Consider the following 23947-nt stretch of genomic DNA (forward strand, 5'->3'; position numbering starts at 1 on the left):
GGCTTCCTGTAGAAAGTGAGGTAGGTGCTGGGTCCAGGTGGAACCTGTAAGATGTGAGCTGGGTGTAAGGAAAGTGCAGCTGGAACTAAGGGCAAAGCAAGCCTCTGCAGGTCAAGGCCATATAGAGAAACAAATGCCAGGGATGCAAGAGGGGGCACTAACTCCAGTATGGGATTTGGATGGGTGCAGCAGAGGGGAGGAGGGACTGGAGATAGGCAGACCGGTAGGAGGCTTTCACCACCGAGAATAACAAGAACACCAAACATGCCTTAGACCAGGCCCTGGGCTGGGGACCACCTGGGCCTTCTTTTCATGAATACTCACTGTCCACCCCATTGTAAATTGTGCACACAGGGTCTCAGAGACAAAAAAGTCCTTGTTCCAAGATGCACAGTGAGGTAGGACAGAGTCAGGAACGAACCCAAGATTCTGGTGTCAGAGCCAAAGCTGCGCTCTGAACTGGGTTTTCCTCTCTCAGCTTCAGTTTCTGGTGTGTACACTGGGCCTAATGCCAGCCCCATCCACAGAGAGTTGTGTGAAGCCCTTCTGTTACATGGGAAGCACTAAAAACAGTCTCACTTTTCTTATTTTTATCTCTTTATAGAATAGCAGCACAAATACTCCCAGAGTTGTGGTAAGGATGAAAAAGCAAAACAGATATAAACACTTAGTCTTGGTACAACAGATGCTGTTCCTTCATGACAGGACATGTGAGAGAGCCTAGGCCCGACATATAAGAAGGTTAATGAAAAAATGGAATCCCTCGAGGGAGTGAACTCCATGGTGGGAAGGGAGCCAGAGAGGACCTACAAGCTCCTGGTAATGTTTTGCTTCTTGACTCAGGGGTGGCAAAATTCCAAGTATTTAACAATGCCAAGTCCAAAGAGTCACTGACTATAAACAATGGGTTGTCTGTCCTTGTTCACACCTACTATAAACTTGGATGTACATTCACAGTGTTATTCTGTAAACTGTACACAGATATTGCATTCATTTGTTTGGATGTATATATATTTCACAGAAAAGGGAAAGAATCCTTCTTTAGCAGAATGGCTTCAGACAGGTTCTGATTGGCCAGTGCCCAGTTTATACTAACTGAACAATATTTTGAGCATAACCCCAGGTGAGTCAGTTGGGCCACAGCAGAGCAGGCAGAGTTGGGTTTAGGATCTGCAGTCTCTCAGGGGGTAGCCTTAAGAATGAACTCCAGGGCTAGCTGCTTGGCCACATCACTCCTGGATCTAGACCATTCAGTAAAGGTAAGGCTACAGCTGGCTGAACTGCCAGAGTTACTGATATATTCTAACTACCTATAACACATGAAACGGAATAGTTTGAAAAGCTTTTAAGGGTATATGAATATTTAGCAGACTGCTTTTGTCAGGTCTTCATCAAAATGTTTTAAACATTAACTTGTTCCTGCTCAGCTCCCTACCAGGATACTAAGAGAGGCAGGTCAATAAGCAGGAAAGATCAAGGAACAATAATACATTGTCATAGGCAAGATTATCCATAAAAGCTCTTCAGAGTCAATGAATGTATTCACTCCATGAATAGATTCTTCTTGAATGCAGTTTTGAACAGCTCTTGGGTTTTGCTCAAACACCCACAGGTGCTGCCTCCCCTGCTCTTAGAATATGTTCATGCTAGAACTTCATACTAAATCTTTCCAATCTTGTAGGAATCCCTTCCACTTTCCTGTTGAGCCTGGGTTTGGAGGACAACCTCAGGGAAGATCCTTGGTTCTGCACCAACTGACTGTGACTCTAGTTGTTGAATGCGATAGAAAAGGGTATAACTGCTGGGAAGAGTTTGTCTCCATTTTACATGATGCAAGGACCCTGGTCCAGCACAGAATTATTCCTCCATCAATCTTCACTATCACATAGCTTGCTACCAAGGTCAACCAGTACCCACCCCACCCTCTCCCAGGATTAGCATTCTAATTTTCTTTGGGGGCCAGCATTCCTTTAATGCCAGTTCTCCTGGATGATGGGGTGTAAGCCAAGCTAGTCTGAGAACATCCTCCAAAGCCCTGGCACCAATGACCATTTCTGGGAATGGCAAGTGCCTCAAACAAGGACTAGAAAAGCCAGTTTCCAATTTCTGCCAAAATCAATAGGAAGAGAGGAGCACTCTTCAGCAGCACCATGGCCACCAACATCCTACCCACCAAAGAAAGGCAGAACTGAGACACGGACAGTCCTGATAATTAAAAACAAAAACAAAAACAAAAAAACCCCTTTGGCTCTAGCTGTATCTGAATTCAGAACTTGCTTCTCTTTTTTCATCTAACCTAGAGGGAGGTTTTGCTGTTACTTGCAACCTAAGGAGTTCATCTAACAAGTACAGGCAGCAGGAAGGAAGGGGCTCACCAGCAAACTTGATGGCTGTGATGGAGGAGGAGTGGTCATCCAGGGTCTGCTCCAGGTTGTAGTTCTTCTCCACATTCAGGACATGGATCAGTCGGTCCCGACTGGCTGAGGCCAGCAGGGTCAGCCCTGTGGGTAGAAAGAATGAATCTGGGTTCCTAGAAGGTTGCTCCAAGGCCTTGGCCTCTGAAAACAGCAGCATGACTGAGCTTTACATTCCTTCGAGAAGGAGTCTTTGGTCTCAGAACTGTACCCAACTTGCCCCAGCCTTGAAAAGTCTGCTCCCCCAGCTCAGTGAGGTCTTTCCCTGGAGTCCCCAAACTCTAATTTCATATCCCATGCCACCAGTTCAGGGAGGATGAATTTTTCTGTAAGCAAGGATACTCCTTCACTCATATCCACAGCAAACATTTCTAACAGAGGCCAGTGCTGTTTTCTGCTGATTCCAACTCCTTGGCATTCCATGTGAAGCCTTGCCTACCTTTCAGTCACATCAAAAAAGCAATGTCCCTCCTAGGGTTATAAATTTCCATGGCAACATAGGCCCTGACTCCTGGGGATGAGCTGGGATCCAGCATCATGGGTTGAGAAAGACTTCTTGCCCAAAAGGGGGAAGAGAGAAATGAGACAAAATAAAGTTTCAGTGGCTGAGAGATTTCAGAGTCAAGAGGTTATCCTGGAGGTTATTCTTATGCATTATATAGATAACTCTTTTTAGTTTATGGTGTATTGGTGTGGCTAGAGGGAAGTACCTGGAACTGTAGAAGTGTGGCTCAGCAGCCTTGATTCTTGAGGAAGACCGTATAACTACATAGCTTGTACAATATAAATCACTGTGTAATTGTGAAGACCCTGTATCTGATGCTCCTTTTATCCAAGGTATGGACAGATGAGTGAAAAAAAAAAAAAGTATAATAAATAATAGGGGGAGATGAGGTTATGGGATGTATGAGTTCTTTTCCTTCTTTTTATTTTTTTCTGAAGTGATGCAAATGTTCTAAAAATGATTATGGTGATGAATATACAACTATGTGATGATATTGTGAGCCACTGATTGCATAATATGATTGGATGGTATATGTGCAGATATTTCTCAATAAAAAGAAAAGAAAAAAAAAAAGCAATGTGCTCTCACTCTCTGAGTTCTGGCCACTAGACCCCGTCCAGGCCTTGTCCAAGTCCTATTGACTGCTTCCTGTCACTTCCTTCTGCCAACAGGCCTTCCCCTGCTGACCCCCTCAGATGGTGCCCACCCTGTGTCCAAAGCATGAAAAGTGACTTGGGTGGGGTCGGGGTAGCTCAGGAAAGGGGCTCTAAGCAAAGAAAGATTTAAAGAAAATTTGGTAGGGCAGAGGGTGCAAGAATGGCACAAGGAAAGAAGAGTATGGGAAAGATGATTGTTTATTATCTACCTTCTCTAGGACACAACTCCACCTATGCTATATTCCTGCCAAAAATAGATCATCTGAATTGACCAGGAAAACAAACAGACAGACCCAAATGGAGGGAAATTTTACAAAATGACTGGCATGTTCTCTGCAGAAAGCCATAAGAACAAGCTAAGGCTGTGGAAATGTTCCAGAATAAAGGGACTATTGAACCATGACAACTAAAGTGTGAAGCTGGATTGGGAAAACAAAGGTACTATAAAAGACAATATTGGGACAACTAGCAAAATTTGAATATGGACCATAGGATAGAGGACAGTGTGGTATCAAAGTGAAAATTCCCAATTTTGATAAGTACACTGTAGTCATGTAAATGGAAGTCTTCACTCTTGGGAGATGCTCTCTGAAGTATTTAAGAGTGTAGAGGCATCATGCCTGCAAATTACTGTTATACAGCTTAGCAAAATAAAAAATGTTTATGCTATTATTGTATTATATATATGTGTGTGGTTGTGCTAGTTTGAAAGGATGTATGGACCCTAGAAAAGCCATGTTTTAATCAAAATCCCATTTTATAAAGGTAGAATAATCACTATTAAATACTGTTATGTTTGAATCTGTAATCAAATCATCTTCCTGGAGATGTGACTTAATCAAGAGTGGTTGTTAAGCTGGATTAGGTCATGACATGTCTCCACCTATTTGGGTGCGTCTTGATAACTTATTGGAGTCCTATAAAAGAGGAAACGTTTTGGAGAAGGGGAGATTCAGAGAGAGCAGAGAATGCTGCAGCACCATGAAGCTGAGAGTCTACCAGCCAGCAACCTTTGGAGATGAAGAAGGAAAACGCCTCCAGGGGAGCTTTATGAAACTGGAAGCCAGGAGAGAAAGCTAGCAGATGACTCCGTGTTCGCCATGCGCCCTTCCAGCTGAGAGAGAAGCCCTGACTGTGTTGGCCATGTGCCTTCTCACTTGAGAGAGAAACCCTGAACTTCATCGGCCTTCCTGAACCAAGGTATCTTTCCCTGGATGGATGCCTTTGATTGGACATTTCTATAGATTTAATTGGGACATTTTCTCGGCCTTAGAACTGTAAACTAGCAACTTATTAAATCCCCCTTTTTAGAAGCCATTCTGTGTCTGGTATATTGCATTCCGGCAGCTAGCAAACTAGAACAGCGGTACACACACACAAACACATACATACATAGAGAAATGGAGAAAGAAGAAGTAGATGAAGTCATATATACAAACAGAAAGCCAGGCAGGATTTAAAAGAAAAAAGTTGAGGGATCTGGGTGAAGGCTATGCAAGTGTTCATTGTAATATTTGTGCAACTTTTCTGTAGGATTCAGACTTTTTCAAAATAAGATGTTTAATTAAAAACATCTATCAATCTATCTTTTCCAGTAAAGGACAAGCTCATTCACACAACTATTCATTCAACATTCACCTCTTTGGTATAGAAACCATTCATAGTGCTGGAGACCAGCAGGGAGTAAGCCAGGCCAAATTCCAGCCCCAGGTCTCTGAGCCAATAACAGGGGCCCTTTTCGTTTTTGTTTCTTCTGTGTGTGTGTGTGTGTGTGTGTGTGTGTGTGTGTTTATTAATAAAACCAATCAAAATAAAAATACTAACATTCTTAACGTATTAACACTCTTCACTTGGTATGCAATCAATGGCTCACAATATCATTACACAATTGTATATTCATCATCATGTCATTTCTGAGAACATTTACATCACTCCAGAAAAAGAAATAAAAAGAAAAAAGAAAAAGCTCATACATACCATACCAACAGGGGCCCTTTTAAACACAGGACACCCAGTTGCCACTCACTGGTTAACCAGGTAGCAACTACCCCTCCTCACTGTGTGGCACTCGCCTGCCTTCCCGCTGCCATCCTACCAGGGGCTAACCTGTCTCAGGCTTGGAGTACTCCAGGCATAGCACCTCAGCATCGTGGGCCTCCACCTTGATGAGCTCATCCATGAAGTGCAGCTCGTGGATCCTGGGAGATATACATATATTACCTTCTGTACCCTGCTTGGAGCCCCACTCCCTGGCACCAGGTGCTCTGCCAATGCTAGAAAAGGTCAGAGCAGCGAGGTAGGCTGCTGCCCCCAACCCTGACCAACTGGCCTGGAAAAACCCAACCACATTTAGAGATCTGCCATCCAACAGAGAGCAGCACTGAGTCTAGGAATACTGCTATGAGTAGCCAACCCCTTTTGGTTCCATGAGTCAGAACAACACCCTAGGGGAAGCCAGTCTCCAGGGATCTAGAACAATCCTCTGAGATCAGGGGTCAGGGTAGAGCTGTATCAGAGGTGGTGAGAGGTTAGAGGTCATATTTGAGGATAGCCCTATGGGTGGGAACATCTGATTCCAATCTCTTACGCTTAAGTCTCAAATCTAGACTTTCCTCATTCTTCCCAAGTGAAGTCAAACACAGTCAACAGGCTGGCCAGGATTTAAATCAGACGGTCATGCCAGCTGCTCTACTCTCTATCTGTGTGATCTGAGTGCAGCCACTTGGTCCCTCCTATCTCAATTAACCCATCCGGAAATGGAGCTACCAGTAGCATGTGAATCAGAGTCATTAAGAGGATTAAATTAGCCAATAGCAATGCTCATGCGGGTACCCAGTAAGTGGGCAGAACCTTGCCTCACTCAACTCTTTTCTATTCCTGCCATTCAAGACAGAGCCCTGTCCATGGAGCAGCTCTCCAACACATTTGGTTTGCCTCAGGCAGTGATTGATAAAAAAAGAAAACAAACAAAAACACAGTTGTCAATGTTTTAAAATCATAGAATTTAAAATGAAAAAAATCTGCACTTTCTGCTTTTCTTGGAACGGGGGCCTGGGGCTGCTCAGTGGCTGCCTCTGGATGGGGCACATGCATTCCAATTCTAGTCCCTTCCCTCCCCCAACAGCCCCAACTTCCAGGTGGTCACAGCTGCCATCTGTCAGTTTAAATCTGGTTCCTGAGACAGGGCTTATGTTCTGCCAGCATGTGTTGCACTGTTAACATCTTGAAGAACTTCTTCAGGGTGGGACAACAGCCTAAGCCCTCAAGTGCTCTATCCTGGCTCCTCCCCAGAGTCAGAGTCCTCAGACTCTTCTTTGACAGTTCAGTAGCAGTACCACGACATTGGAGAAATGCTCTAAGTGTCACCCTGTCCTTGAGTCATACAAGTTTGCCCATTCACTCTGTAAGATAAATTCGCACAACCCAGCTGCTGAGGCATGGTAGCTACCCTGATCTCAGCCCTTCTGGAAGTCTCTTCTCAGCTGATTTTTTGGTGCTCACAGCCCCCAAGTTCTGATGGGCACCTGGAAGTGTCAAAGCCAGGGCTCCTCACCACTATCCTGAGTACCCAAGCCCAAGTCATTAGGTGAACACTAGACAACTCCCAGTGGTCACCTACCTTAGATTTCCACTTCGGTCACCTGAAGCCAAGTGTTGGCCATCAGGACTGACCTGCATGACTCGTACCCCAGCTTTCACGTCCATAGCAATTCCATTCTCACTTCCCCGGTCTGGGAAATGTGATGTGTCTTGCAGGTGCTGGATGTCATTCTCTACATATACTACCTTCAGCAGGGACTATGGGAAGGAGAGGGCCGAGGTCAATGGTATGAGCAGCTCAGAAGCACTTCTGCAATTATGTGCCCCCCAATAGTCAGCCTCTCCTTCTTTATTAGTACCAAAATGCCAATGTTGAACTAGGAGCATCACCACTCAAATAACATTGTTTCCTGGCCTCCCTGCAGCTAAATGAGGCTGTACAAATAAATTTTGATCAATAAGACATAAAGCAAGCAAGTATTCTTCTATTTCCTTTCCTCTGTCCTGCTGCCTAGAACTTGGATATAATAGCTGGCCTCAAGCAACCACTTTGGATCACGAGGAAAAGGGCCACACCCTCAAAACAGAACAACAGAGAGCTGCAAGGTGTTTGGGTTTCTAAGGGCTTCCTGCAGCTGCCAATGGCCTGGACCGATTGCCTCTAGACTGCTTTTATAAGTCAGAGAATCAAACTTTACCTCTAATTTGGGTTTTTCTATTATGTGCAGTCAAATCTAACAAGTGTATTAAAGGTGCAGAAGAGACAATAGTTATGTTGGGTAGGCAGTAAAGAGAGCAGCAAAGAAGCACCTGCTACACACACTGAACTGAAGGCCCTTTTTGTTCTAGCCATAATTATCTCTTTCAGGTCTCCCAACTCACCAACTCTTTCCCACCTCAGGGACTTTGCATAAGCTGTTTCCTTGGCCTAGAACACTCTGGACTCCCTTCTTTATTCCTTCCAATCCTTCATAACTCAGCTTAATCATTTCTTTCTTCAGAAAGCTGCCCCTAATGCCCCAGACAAGATCAAACAACTGTTATATGTCCTACTAGCACCATACCATTTTCATTTAAGCACTTTGATACTTTTGAAGTTATTGGTTCACTGTCTGCTTCCCCTCTCTAGATTGTGGGTGCCAGGAGGGCAGAAGGGTCTTTGACACTGTTGTGTCCCCAGCATGCAGCACAGTACCTGGCACAGAACTTAACAAACAAATGAATGTTTCAGGTCTCAGTGCCCCAGAGAAGCTCCCTCACTGCCCTGGTGATATCAACCATTTCTTCAGCAAACTATTTTCTCTTTAGCTCCCCATGATGACTATCTTCAGGATCCTGCCAGAGCCCGTATCCCAGGCCCCACTGTGTGGCAGTTACCTAGCAGAGAGGTCCCTGTCTGGCTTCACCCATCGGTGCTCTTGCAGGGAGTTCCGACTCGAGACTTGGGTACAATTTCATCTCTACTGATATAATGGGCTGCCTGGGGTGGTGTAGCCACACAAGCCCAGAGGGTAGAAATTAGTCAACAGAGAAAAGAAGAGAGGACAGAAAGGGAGAGAGGGAAAAACAAGAGGGAGGGGGACAGAGAATAACCTGCCTTTGTTCCAGGTTCCTGCCCCTGGTGAGATACAATACTAGGTTCCAATAAGACTGCCCCCTTAGTCTAGTTTAAAATAGGTCATTTTGATTGCACAGGTGGTTCAGTGGTAGAATGCCTGCCTGCCATGAGGGAGACCTAGGTTTGATTCCTGGCCCATAAACCAGCTCAAACCCCCCACCCCCCAAAAAAGTCTGCGTTCCTCTTAACAGAAAGCATAATGAAGCCACTCACATTACTGAAGATATTTTTCTGCCAGTGAGAATCAGGGCTACTATCCAGGTTCCAGAAACGGATGGTGTTGTCTGAGGAACAAGTCAGAAAAGATCCTGATGGTAGACAAGCTCTCTGATCTTCAAACTCAGGATATACCTATGGTTCCCAGAGAACATGGCAAAGGGTGATTCATTACAATACCTCAACAACAACACTAGGATGTACTTACATTTTGGTGAAAATAAGTGAGCTGCAGATAAACCTGCTTAGTGTGATACCTTCTATGCTAAAAAAAAAAGGACACAAAATGCTACCATATATTGTACATTCCCCATCTTTAGCCCAGGCCTTAAAACAGCTCTCCCAAAAATGGGAATGGGCAGCTCAGTCAAAAATGTCTTGCAACATGAGCTAAAAGCAGCAGAAACAAAAGGGAGAAGAGTCTAGCAAAGACTTAATATATTGGAATTTATCAGAAAGAATATATAATTACTATGTTTAATATGTCTAAAGAAATAAAAGATAACATTGAAAAGATTAAAACTATGACTGGTCAATCAGAAACCATAAAGAATAAGCAAGCAGAGCTGAAAAGGAACAAAACAGAACCTCTAGAACAAAAAATTATTTAAAAAAACCACAGATTAGACACAGCTGAAAAGAAAATTAAGTGAATTAAAAACAGAGCTAAATATATTGTTCAGAATACAATAAAGACAACATACAAAAGATTTCAAAACATGGAAGATGAGGTCTGGGAAATGATGATAGAAGCACAGCTTTCAGTCCCCAAACCCCACATTAAAAAAGAACAATAAAGGTTATATAGTAAACTTGTATTTAACCTTATAAGAAATTGCCAAACTTATCCAAAGTGGCTGTACCATTTTACATCTTTACTAGCAATGTATGAGTTCTAGTTGCTCCCTGCCTTCTCCAACACTTGCTATTGGAGTCTTTATCAGCTATACTAATGGGAATGTTATGCTATCTCGTAATTTTGATTTGCATTTGTCTTATGACTAATGATGTTAAGCTATTCATATATCTTCTTTGGTGAAGGGTCAATTCAAATATTTACCCATTTTTTAATTATTTTTCTATCGTTGAGTTTTAAGAGTTCTTCAAATATTCGGGATTTAAGTCCTTCAGCAGATATATCCATTTTATCCCAGTTTATGACTCTTTTTATTTTCTTAACAGTGTCTTCTGAAGAGAATTTTAAAATTTCGATGAAGTCCAATTTGTTAAGTTTTTCCTTTATGGTTCAGGGTATTTGTGTACTATCTTTAGATAGGAAACAAATCCTTGGGGTAGCCAAAGACTACCAAAGACAAAGATTTTTTCTTATATTTTCTACTAGAAGTTTTAACTTTTATATTTATACCCATGATCTATTTTGAATTATTTTTTTCTTGTAAAGTAAAAGTCAAGGCTCAGCATGGGTAGTTCAGTGATAGAATTCTTGCCTGCCATATGGGAGACCGAGTTCAATTCCTGGCCATGCACTATAATGTTGTTAAAACAACATTATAAACAAAATTCCTTATGATATACATATCATGTATCTGCCTCTATGTGTGTGGATGTATAGATACAGAAAAACAAATATGTAGGGAGACACACACACCCAAAAAGACACACTTGTCCATGGCAGGTATTAAAAAAAAGTCAGGCTCAGTTCTTCCCACATAGACATACAGTTGTTCCAGCACTACCTTTAAATTACCTTGGCACTTTTGTTGAAAATCAACTGATCATATATGTACATGTCTGTTTTTGGACTCTTTATTCTGTTCCATTCATTCATGCCCATCTTTATGCCTAAACCACACTGTCTTGAAAACTGTAGCTTTATAGTAATTCCTTACAATAACATGTAAATCTTTCGACATTGGTTTTTTTTTCCTTCAAAATTGTTCAGGTTATTATTCAAGGTCTTCTGAATATCCACATATGTTTTAGGATCTTTCTGCTTTCAATTTTTCAAGAAAGCCTGCTAGGATTTTAATTGAAATTGTATTGAATTGAATATATAGGCCAATTTGGGGGAAGCTAACATCTTAACAGTTTGTGTCCTCTGATCCATAAACATATATGTCTCCACACTTTATTTCAACCTTTAATTCTTTCAGCCACACTTTGTGTGTTTCAGTGTATATGTCTCACACATAGTTTGCTAAATTTACCACTAAGAATTTCATGTTTTTCGAAGTTATTATAAATTGTATCGCTATAAAAATTTTGTTTACCAATTGTTCATTGCTGATATGTAGAAATACAGTTGATTTTGACTTTGTATCCTGCAAACTTGCTAAATTTCATTTATTAGTTTTGGTAGTTTTTTTGGTGGATCCCTTAGGATCTCTATGTAAGCTAATCAGATCACCTATAAATACAGTTTTACTTCTGCCTTTACAAAAAAACAAAAAACAAAAAAAGAGCAACCAGATAGCAAAACAAGACATTCATAGCAAAACTAGTTGCAAGGCAACCCCATAAATCTCAAAATCAAAGCAGGTAGGGACAAACCACCTGTTTGTCCAGTTGCAATTGGACAAATAAAACCAGTTACAAGATTTATTTGTTATCAGTATCAGTTTAAAGAAAGCAGACGATGCAGTGAGACATCTGACAGACCCAAGGATAGCTCTAGGGTAGCTAACAAATATTCAGTGGAAAACACTCTGGGCCAATATGAACAGTAGCTGAAACTGGGAGTATTTTATCCACTCCAATAATGGTTGAGAGCAAAGGGTCGGCAGTAGGTCTGAAGGGGCCGGAGCAGTCTGGCCCTTGTGAACTCTCAAAACTGACTTCCCAGGGCCCCTTCCAAGACAAAGGCCTACATTGAAAGGAAACTGCTGAGAGAGGAAATAAAACTCTTCAGGACAGGGAGAAGAGAGACAAAGAGGAGGTTCAGATAAAAGTAGGGACATAATAGATAAAAGAGGAACCTAACAAGGAAATAACAGAAAGCAAGCTGACATATTTTTAAACACTATAAAAATAATGCAAGCTGGAGCTCTTTCTTACGAAGTTAGAAAATCTGTCCTGAACAATGACAACTTCTTAAAATTCAGAAAAATTAATATAACATAAAATGAACAACAAAAATGGATCAAGGTCAAATACCAAACAAAGTTACTTTAAAAAAGAAAAAAGGGGACAAAGTAAACAAGGCACAGAATAAAACTTTAAAGTCAATGAAAGCACACCACAAATAAACATTTCCACAAAATATTTTTCCACCAAAAAACCATGTATCTCATTATTTCAAAATGAAATAAAAGACACTGAAAAAATGGTTTAACATGGATGGACCTTAAGGACATTATGCTGAGTGAGATCAGCCAGAAACAAAAGGACAAATATTGTATGGTCTCACTGATATGAACTGATATTAGTGAATAAACTTGGAGAATTTCATTGGTAGCAGAGACCATCAGGAGATAGAAATAGCATAAGATACTGGGTAATTGGAGCTGAAGGGATACAGATTGTGCAACAGGACTGAATTTATATAAAAACTCAGAAACGGACAGCACAATACTACCTAACTGGAATACAATTATGTTAAAACACTGAATGAAGCTGAATGTGAGAATGATAGAGGGAGGAGGGCTGGGGACATAAATGAAATCAGAAAGAAAGACAGTAAAGATTGAGATGGTATATTCTAGGAATGCCTAGAGTATACGATGATAGTGACTAAATGTACAAATTTTAAAAATGTTTTTGCATGAGGAAGAACAAAGGAATGTCATTACTGCAGGGTGCTGAAAATAGATGATAATTAATATTTTAAAATTTCAACTTATGTGTGAGACTAAAACAAAAAATATTTGGTACAAAATTTATATTTTGACTAGTGCATTTCCTAATATAACTTATGTAGACAGCTTAACTGAACACCATAAGTATATGGAACCTTGAGTAGGACATGAGATTTTGTTGATTTGTCCAGAGTGATGCTGCAATAAATCCCAGAGTGATTTGAACAGTGAATAAAAAAGTATTTGCAAAGTCCCCTTCAGGGAATGGTGAGAACGGGGGAGAATTCAACTTCTCCAAGTTGAATCCTTGATATTCTCACAAGCAGTGTGGACAACCAAAGCTATAGGCTGAGCCCCCAGTCTTGGGTTTTGCTCATATGAAACTTAACCCCACAAAGGATAGGTCAAGCCTACTTAAAATTAGGCGTAGGAGTCACCCCCAAGAGAACCTCTTTTTTTTGTTTTGTTTTTTTATTAATTAAAAAAAATTAACAACAAACAAAAACTTTAACATATCATTCCATTCTACATATATAATCAGTAATTCTTAAAATCACATAGTTGCATATTCTTCATCTCTTAGAACATGTGCATTGATTTAGAAAAAGAAAAAGACAACAGAAAAAGAAATAAAACGTTAACAGAAAAAAAAAAGATTATACATACCATTCCCCTTACCCCTCGCCTTCATTGATCACTAGCATTTCAAACTAAATTTATTTTAACATTTGTTCCCCCTATTATTTATTTTTATTCCATATGTTCTACTTGTCTGTTGATATGGTAGACAAAAGGAGCATCAGACACAAGGTTTTCATAATCACAGAGTCACATTGTGGAAGCTATATCATTGTTCAATCATCATTAAGAAACATGGCTACTGGAACACAACTCTACATTTTCAGGCAGTTCCCTCCAGCCTCTCCACTACATCTTGAACAACAAGGTGATATCTACTTAATGCATAAGAATAACCTCCAGGATAACCTCTCAACTCTGTTTGGAATCTCTCAGCCATTGACACTTAGTCTCGTTTCACTCTTCCCCCTTTTGGTCGAGAAGGTTCTCTCAATCCCTTGATGTTAATTCTCAGCTCATTCTAGGGTTTTTCTCAATCCCTTGATGCTGAGTCTCAGCTCATTCTAGGATTTCTGTCCCACATTGCCAGGAAGGTCCACACCCCTGGGAGTCATGTCTCATGCAGAGATGGGGAGGGTGGTGAGACTGCTCGTCGTATTGGCTGGAGAATAAGGCCACATCTGAGCAACAAAAGAGGCTCTCCAAGAGAATCTCTTTTGTTGCTCAGATATGGCCTCTCTCTCCAGCCAACACAACAGGCAAACTCACCACCCTCCTCCTGTCTATGTGGGACATGACTCCCAGGGGTGTGGACCTTCCTGGCAATGTGGGACAGAAATCCTGGAATGAGCTGAGACTCAGCATCAAGGGATTGAGAAAAACCCTAGAATGAGCTGCGACTCAGCATCAAAGGATTGAGAAAACCTTCTCGACCAAAAGGGGGAAGAGTGAAATGAGACAAAGCGTCAATGGCTGAGAGACTCCAAACAGAGTCGAGAGGTTATCCTGGAGGTTATTCTTACCCATTAAGTAGATATCACCTTGTTATTCAAGATGTAATGGAGAGGCTGGAGGGAACTGCCTGAAAATGTAGAGCTATGTTCCAGTAGCCATGTTTCTTTTTGTTTGTTTGTTTTTTAAATTCATTTATTAATTTAAAAAAATTAAGAACAAACAAAAACATTAACATATAATTCCGTTCTATTCAGTAATTCTCAATATCATCACATAGTTGCATATTCATCATTTCTTAGAACATTTGCATCAATTCAGAAAAAGGAATAAAAAGACAACAGAAAAAGAAATAACAGAAAAAAAAGATTATACATACCATACCCCTTACCCCTCACTTTCATTTATCACTAGAATTTCAAACTAAATTTCTTTTAACATTTGTTCCCCCTATTATTTATTTTTATTCCATATGTTCTACTTGTCTGTTGATATGGTAGACAAAAGGAGCATCAGACACAAGGTTTTTATAATCACGACTGAATAATGATATAGCTGTCACAATGTGACTGTGTGATTGTGAAAACCTTGTGTCTGATGCTCCTTTTATCTACCTTGTCAAAAGACGAGTAGAACATATGGAATAAAAATAAATAATAGGGGGAACAAATGTTAAAATAGATTTAGTTTGAAATGCTAGTGATAAATGAAAAGGATAAGGGGTATGGTATGTATAAATTTCTTTTCTGTTTTCGTTTTATTTCTTTTTCTGAATAGATGCAAATGTTCCAAGAAATGATCATGATGATGAATATGCAGCTACATGATGATATTGTGAATTATTGATTATACATGTAGAACGGAATGATGAAAATAGGAATGTCTGCATTTGTTTGGTGATTTTTGGTGTTTAAAAAAAATTTTTTTAAATGGTTTTAAGATTTGAAAGAACATCATAAAGCATAATTAGAAAAACTCAGAAACAAGGTGACAGAATTCAACGAGTTAGAAATAAAGAAATCATTTCAAAAATAAAAGCCAATGCAAGCATTGTTCAACATAAGAAAATTGATGTCACATACTATATTAACAGAATGAAGGAAAAAATTACATGATCGTCTCAATTGATACAGAAAAGGTTTTTGGCAACAACACTGTTGATGATAAAAACACTCAGAAAAATAGAAATAGAAGGTAACTTCCTCAATATGATAAAGAACATATATGAAAATCCTACAGCTAATACTATACTTAATGCTGAATGACTGAAAGCTTGAGATCAAGAACAAATCAAGGATACCCACTTTACCACTGTTATTCAATACTATACTAGAAGTCCTTTCCAAGGCAATTAGGCAAGAAATAAAAGACAGATGGCATGATTCTTTATGTAGAAGACCCCAAGAATTCACGAGAAAACTGTGAGAATAAAACAAGTTTGCAGGCTAAAAGAGTAACACACAAAAATCAGTTGTTTCTATATGTCATTAAAAAATATTCTGAAATGCAAATTTAAAAAATCCCATCCACAATCGTTCAAAATAGAATAAAATACCAATCAATAAATGTAACTAAGGAGGTGAAAGACTTGTAACTGAAAACTACAAAACATTGCTGAAGAAAATAGAAGACCGAAATAAATGGTAAGACATCCTGAATTCATGAATAGGAAGACTTAATATTAAGATGTCAACATTACCCAAAACAAGCTTCAGATTCAAAGCAATACCCATCAAAATTCTAGCAGTCTTTTCTGCAGAAATGGAAAAGGTGAGCCTCAAATTCATAAGGAACTGCAAGTGGACCTAAACAGCCAAATCAAATACTGCAAGGAAGAAGAAAGTTGGAGATTTCAAAGTCTACAAAGCCACAGTAAACAAAACGAAGTGGTACTCTCATAAGGACAGACACATAACATAGACCAACGGAATAGAATTCAGATACAGAAATAAACCCACACTTCTATGGTCAACTGATTTTTGCTAAATATATTAATTGGGGAAAGAATGGTCTTTTTAAAAAAATTTTTGAGAAATATCCACATACATACAATTCAACTATATTATACAATCAATGGTTCACTATATCATCACATAGTTGTGTATTATTCACCATGATCATTTTTAGAACATTTGCATCACTTCAGAAAAAGAAATAAAAAGAAGAAAAAAACAACACATACATCCTATACCCCTTACCCCTCCTTCTCATTGACCCACAGTATTTCAATCTACTCAATTTTCACCCTTTATCTCCCCCATCATTTATTTATTTATTTTCTATCCTTCTTTTTTTCTTTTTAACTCATCTGTCCACACCCTGGATAAAAGGAGCATCAGAAACAGGGTTTTCACAATCACACGGTCACACTGTGAAAGCTATATAGTTATACAGTCTTCTTCGAGAATCAAGGCTACTGAAACACAGCTCAACAACTTCAGGTACTTCCCTCTAGCCACTTCAATACACCATAAACTAAAAAGGGATAGCCATACGCTGCGTAAGAATAACTTACAGGAAAACCTCTCAACTCTGTCTGAAATCCCTCAGCCACTGAGTTTTTATTTTGTCTCATTTCTTTCTTTCCTCTTTTGGTCAAGAAGTCCTTCTCATTCCCAAGATGCCAGGTCCCAGCTCAACCCCAGGAGTCAAGTCTCACATTGCCAGGGAGATTTACACCCCTGGGAATCATGTCTCACATAACAGGGAGGGCAGTGAGTTCACCTGCCATGTTGGCTTAGAAAGAGAAGCCATATCTGAGCAACGAAAGAGGTTCTCTGTAATTATCAATAGGCTTAGCTTCTTTGCAGGAATAAGCTTCATAGGGGTGAGCCCCAAGATTGAGGGCTCAGCCTATAGAACTTTTTGTAACTGTTGCTTGTGAGAATATCAGGAATTCCCCAGATGGGGAAGTTGAATATTTCCTCCAGAAAGAACAGCCTTTTCACTAAAGAGTATTGGGCAAACTAGATATCCACATGCAAAAGAATGAAGATAAACCCTTACTTCATACCACATGCAAGAATTAACTCTAAATAGGTCAGGGACCTAAACCTCAGAGTTAACATTGTAAATCTCCCAGAAGAAAACACACAAAAGAGTTTGCATAGCTTTGGATTTTGTAGTGATTTTTCTTAGATATGACACCTAAACCACGAGCAACAAAAGAAAATAGATAAATGGACTTCACCAAAGTTAAAAACTTTTGTACATCAAAGGACACAATCAAGAAAGTAAAAAGACAACCTACAGAATAGGAGAAAATAACTGCAAACCCTCTAACAGATAAAGCTTTAATATCCAGGATATATAAAGAACTGCGTCAGATACAAAAAGACAGAAGAGAGAGGTATGGAGAAGAGTGTAGAAAGAAGGAAAATCAGATATGATATATATAATACAAAAGGCAAAATGTTAGAGGAAAATATTATCCAAACAGTAACAACACTAAATGTCAATGGACTGAATTCCCCAATCAAAAGACATAGATTGGCAGAATGGATTAAAAAACAGGATCCTTCTATATGCTGTCTACAGGAAACACATCTTAGACCCAAAGATAAACATAGGTTGAAAGTGAAAGGTTGGGAAAAGATATTTCATGCAAATAACAACTAGAAAAGAGCAGGAGTGGCTATACTAATATCCAACAAATTAGACTTCAAATGTAAAACAGTTAAAAGAGACAAAGAAGGACACTATATACTAATAAAAGGAACAATTAAACAAGAAGACATAACAATCATAAATATTTACGCACCGAACCAGAATGCCCCAAAATACGTGAGGAATACACTGCAAACACTGAAAAGGGAAATAGACTCATATACCATAATAGTTGGAGACTTCAATTCACCACTCTCATCAATAGACAGAACATCTAGACAGAGGATCAATAAAGAAATAGAGAATCTGAATATTACTATAAATGAGCTAGACTTAACAGACATTTATAGGACATTACATCCCACAACAGCAGGATACACCTTTTTCTCAAGTGCTCATGGATCATTCTCAAAGATAGACCATATGCTGGGTCACAAAGCAAGTCTTAACAAATTTAAAAAGATTGAAATTATACACAACACTTTCTCGGATCATAAAGGAATGAAGTTGGAAATCAATAATAGGGAGGAGTACCAGAAAATTCACAAATACGTGGAGGCTCAACAACACACTGTTAAACAACGAGTGGGTCAAAGAAGAAATTGCTAGAGAAATTAGCAAATACCTCGAGGCGAATGAAAATGAAAACACAACATATCAAAACTTATGGGATGCAGCAAAGGCAGTGCTAAGAGGGAAATTTATTGCCCTAAATGCCTATATCAGAAAAGAAGAAAAGGCAAAAATGCAGGAATTAACTGTCCATTTGGAAGAACTGGAGAAAGAACAGCAAACTAATCCCAAAGCAAGCAAAAGGAAAGAAATAACAAAGATTAGAGCAGAAATAAATGAAATTGAAAACAACAGAGAAAATCAATAAGGCCAGAAGTTGGTTCTATGAGAAAATCAATAAGATTGATGGGCCCTTATAAAGATTGACAAAAAGAAGAAGAGCAAGGATGCAAATAAATAAGATCAGAAATGGAAGAGGAGACATAACTACTGACCTCACAGAAACAAAGGAGGTAATAACAGGATACTATGAACAACTTTACGCTAATAAATACAACAATTTAGAGGAAATGGACGGGTTCCTGGAAAGACATGAACAACCAACTTTGACTCAAGAAGACAGAGATGACCTCAACAAACCAATCACAAGTAAAGAAACTGAATCAGTCATTCAAAAGCTTCCTAAAAAGAAAAGTCCAGGACCAGACGGCTTCACATCTGAATTCTATCAAACATTCCAGAAAGAATTAGTACCAACTCTCCTCAAACTCTTCAAAAAAATCGAAGCGGAGGGAAAACTACCTAATTCATTCTATGAAGCCAACATCACCCTCATACCAAAACCAGGCAAAGATATTACAAAAAAAGAAAACTACAGGCCAATCTCTCTAATGAATATAGATGCAAAAATCCTCAATAAAATTCTAGCAAATCGTATCCAACAACACATTAAAAGAATTATACATCATGACCAAGTAGGATTCATCCCAGGTATGCAAGGATGGTTCAACATAAGAAAATTAATTAATGTAATACACCATATCAACAAATCAAAGCAGAAAAATCACATGATCATCTCAATTGATGCAGAAAAGGCATTTGACAAGATTCAACATCCTTTCCTGTTGAAAACACTTCAAAGGATAGGAATACAAGGGAACTTCCTTAAAATGATAGAGGGAATATATGAAAAACCCACAGCTAATATCATCCTCAATGGGGAAAAATTGAAAACTTTCCCCCTAAGATCAGGAACAACACAAGGATGTCCACTATCACCATTATTATTCAACATTGTGTTGGAGGTTCTAGCCAGAGCAATTAGACAAGAAAAAGAAATACAAGGCATCAAAATTGGAAAGGAAGAAGTAAAACTATCACTGTTTGCAGACGATATGATACTATACGTCGAAAACCTGGAAAAATCCACAACAAAACTATTAGAGCTAATAAATGAGTACAGCAAAGTAGCAGGTTACAAGATCAACATTCAAAACTCTGTAGCATTTCTATACACTAGCAATGAACAAGCAGAGGGGGAAATCAAGAAACGAATCCCATTTACAATTGCAACTAAAAGAATAAAATACCTAGGAATAAATTTAACTAAAGAGACAAAAAACCTATATAAAGAAAACTACAAAAAACTGCTAAAAGAAATCACAGAAGACCTAAATAGATGGAAGGGCATACCGTGTTCATGGATTGGAAGACTAAATATAGTTAAGATGTCAATCCTACCTAAATTGATTTACAGATTCAATGCAATACCTATCAAAATCCCAACAACTTATTTTTCAGAAATAGAAAAACCAATAAGCAAATTTATCTGGAAGGGCAGGGTGCCCCGAATTGCTAAAAACATCTTGAGGGAAAAAAACGAAGCTGGAGGTCTTGCACTGCCTGACTTTAAGGCATATTATGAAGCCACAGTGGTCAAAACAGCATGGTATTGGCATAAAGATAGATATATCGACCAATGGAATCGAATAGAGTGCTCAGATATAGACCCTCTCATCTATGGACATTTGATCTTTGATAAGGCAGTCAAGCCAACTCACCTGGGACAGAACAGTCTGTTCAATAAATGGTGCCTAGAGAACTGGATATCCATATGCAAAAGAATGAAAGAAGACCCATATCTCACACCCTACACAAAAGTTAACTCAAAATGGATCAAAGATCTAAACATTAGGTCTAAGACCATAAAACAGTTAGAGGAAAATGTAGGGAGATATCTTATGAATCTTACAATTGGAGGCAGTTTTATGGACCTTAAACCTAAAGCAAGAGCACTGAAGAAGGAAATAAATAAATGGGAACTCCTCAAAAGTAAACACTTTTGTGCATCAAAGAACTTCATCAAGAAAGTAGAAAGACAACCTACACAATGGGAATCAATATTTGAAAACGACATATCAGATAAAGGTCTAGTATCCAGAATTTATAATGAGATTGTTCAACTCAACAACAAAAAGACAGCCAACCCACTTACAAAATGGGAAAAAGACTTGAATAGACACCTCTCAGAGGAGGAAATACAAATGGCCAAAAGGCACATGAAGAGATGCTCAATGTCCCTGGCCATTAGAGAAATGCAAATCAAAACCACAATGAGATATCATCTCACACCCACCAGAATGGCCATTATCAACAAAACAGAAAATGACAAGTGCTGGAGAGGATGCGGTGAAAGAGGCACACTTATCCATTGTTGGTGGGAATGTCAAATGGTGCAACCACTGTGGAAGGCAGTTTGGCGGTTCCTCAAAAAGCTGAATATAGAATTGCCATACGACCCAGCAATACCATTGCTGGGAATCTACTCAAAGGAATTAAGGGCAAAAACTCAAACGGACATTTGTACACCAATGTTTATAGCAGCGTTATTTACAATTGCAAAGAGATGGAAACAGCCAAAATGTCCATCAACAGACGAGTGGCTAAACAAACTGTGGTATATACATACGATGGAATATTATGCAGCTTTAAGGCAGGATAAACTTATGAAGCATGTAATAACATGGATGGACCTAGAGAACATTATGCCGAGTGAGTCTAGCCAAAAACTAAAAGACAAATACTGTATGGTCCCAATGATGTGAATCGACACTCGAAAATAAACTTGGAATATGTCATTGGTAACAGAGTTCAGCAGGAGTTCGAAACAGGGTAAGATAATGGGTAATTGGAGCTGATGGGATACAGACTGTGCAATAGGACTAGATACAAAAACTCAAAAATGGACAGCACAATAATACCTAATTGTAAAGTAATCATGTTAAAACACTGAATGAAGCTGCATCCGAGCTATAGGTTTTTGTTTTGTTTTTACTATTATTACTTTTATTTTTTTTCTCTATATTAACATTCTATATCTTTTTCGGTTGTATTGCTAGTTCTTCTAAACCGATGCAAATGTACTAAGAAACGATGATCATGCATCTATGTGATGATGTTAAGAATTACTAATTGCATATGTAGAATGGTATGATTTCTAAAAAAAAAAAAAATGGACAGCACACTACCTAATTGTAATGTAATTATGTTAAAACACTGAATGAAGCTGCATCTGAGCTATAGTTTTTTTTCTTATATATTGTTGTATTTTTTATTTTTATTTTTTCTCTATATTATCATTTTATTTCTTTTTCTGTTGTCTTGGTATTTCTTTTTCTAAATCGATGCATATGTACTAAGAAATGATGATCATACATCTATGTGATGATATTAAGAATTACTGATTGCATATGTAGAATGGAATGATTTCTAAATGTTGCGTTACAGTTAATTTTTTTTAATTAATAAAAAATGTAAAAAAAAAAAAAAAAAAAAGAACTGCTACAACTCAACAACAAAAAGACAAATGACCCAACTAAAAAATGGGCAAAGCCAGAGAACCTCTTTTGTTGTTCAAATGTGGCTCTCTAAGCCAACTCAGCAGGAAGCCCCATTACAAGGGACATGACTCCCAGGGGTATAAATCTCCCTGGAAATGTAGGACAGGACTCTCAGGATGAGCTGAGACCTGGTATCACGGGATTGAGAAAGTCTTCTTGACAAAAAGGGGAAAGAGAGAAATGAGACAAAATAAAGTTTCAGTGGCTGAGAGATTTCAAACAAAGTCAAGCAATTATCCTGGAAGTTCTTCTTATGTATCATATAGATACCCTTTTTAAGTTTACGGTGTACTGGAGTGGCTGGAGGGCAGTACCTGAAACTGTTGAACTGTGCTCCAGTAGCCTGAATTCTTGAAGACAACTACATAACAATATAGCTTTTACAGTGTGACTGTGTGGTTATGAAAACCTTGTGTCTGATGCTCCTTTTATCCAGGTATAGACAGATGAATCAAAAAAATTAGGATAAAAAATAGGGGGAGGTAAAAGGTAAAACTTAGGTAGATTGAAATACTAGTGGTCAATGAGAGGGAAGGATAAGTGGTATGGGATATATGATTTTTTTTTATGTTTTGCTTTTTGTTTATTTCTTTTTCTGGAGTGATACAAATGTTCTAAAACTGATCATGATGATGAATACACAACTATGTGATGATATTGTGAGCCACTGATTATATACCATTTATGGACTGTATGTGTGTGAAGATTTTTCAACTAAATATTAAAAAAAAAATGGGCAAAAGACTTGAAAAGACATTTCTTCAGGGAAGAAATACAAATGGCCAATAAGTATATGAAAAGATCCTCAATATCACTGGTCATCAGGGAAATGCAAATAAAAACCACAATGAGATACTACTTCACACTAGAAGTGGCTATAAAAAAAAACACAACACAGAAAATAAGTGTTGGCAAGGTTATGGAGAAATACGAACACTTATACATTGCTAATGGCTCTGTAGAAGGGTGCAGCCACCGTGGAAATAAGTTTAGCAGTTTCTCAGAACACTGAACTAGAATTATCTTATGACCCAGCGACCTCACTTCTTGGTATATACCCAAAAGAACTGAAAGCAGGAACTCAAACGATACTTACACTACATTATTCACAATAACCAAAAGGTGGAGGCAACCCAAATGTCCATCAACGAATGGACGGATAAATAAAATGTGGTATATACATACAATGGGATGTTGTTCAGCCATAAAAAGGAATGAAATTCTGATACATGCTGCAACATGGATAAACATTTAAGACATCATGTTGAGTGAAATAAGGTGATCATAAAGGGAAAGATATTGTATGATACTATTTATATGAAATAGTTACTGTATTCAAATTCATAGATTCAAAAAGTAGAGCACAGATTACCGAGACCAAGGGAGAGAGAGGAGGAGTTAGTGAATAATGGGTCCAGGATTTCTGATGGGAAAGTTCTGGTAATGGATGGTGATGAGGGTAGCACAACATTGTGAATGTGATTTATTCCACTGAATTGTACACTTGGGAGTGGTTTGGATGAGAAAGTTTATGTTGTATGTTTCTGCAACTTAAAAAAGAGAGTGATCAAAGAGACAATAGCAACTAAAGGCAATACATGATCCCTGGCTGGATCTAATAATAGAGGAGAAAATGCCCAAGAGGATATTATTGGAACATAAGAAAAAACTGGAGTATAGACTGCAAGCATTACC

The 23947-nt window shown here is 38.6% G+C and overlaps 1 protein-coding gene across 4 annotated transcripts in view; it reads right to left on the reverse strand.

The window, feature by feature from the left end:
• WDR62 (WD repeat domain 62) overlaps nt 1-23947 on the reverse strand; it is a 52695-nt gene that overhangs the window by 13947 nt on the left and 14801 nt on the right. For all 4 annotated transcript variants that reach the window (XM_077132046.1, XM_077132045.1, XM_077132047.1 and 1 more), the window contains 4 exons: nt 8947-9084; nt 7195-7373; nt 5682-5773; nt 2376-2501 (listed from right to left, as the gene is read on the reverse strand). In XM_077132046.1, coding sequence (XP_076988161.1) covers nt 2376-2501; nt 5682-5773; nt 7195-7373; nt 8947-9084 — 535 coding nt within the window. The remainder of the gene's footprint in view (nt 1-2375; nt 2502-5681; nt 5774-7194; nt 7374-8946; nt 9085-23947) is intronic.

The sequence above is a fragment of the Tamandua tetradactyla genome, chromosome 16 (genome assembly GCF_023851605.1).
Source record: "Tamandua tetradactyla isolate mTamTet1 chromosome 16, mTamTet1.pri, whole genome shotgun sequence".
NCBI lineage: Eukaryota > Metazoa > Chordata > Mammalia > Pilosa > Myrmecophagidae > Tamandua > Tamandua tetradactyla.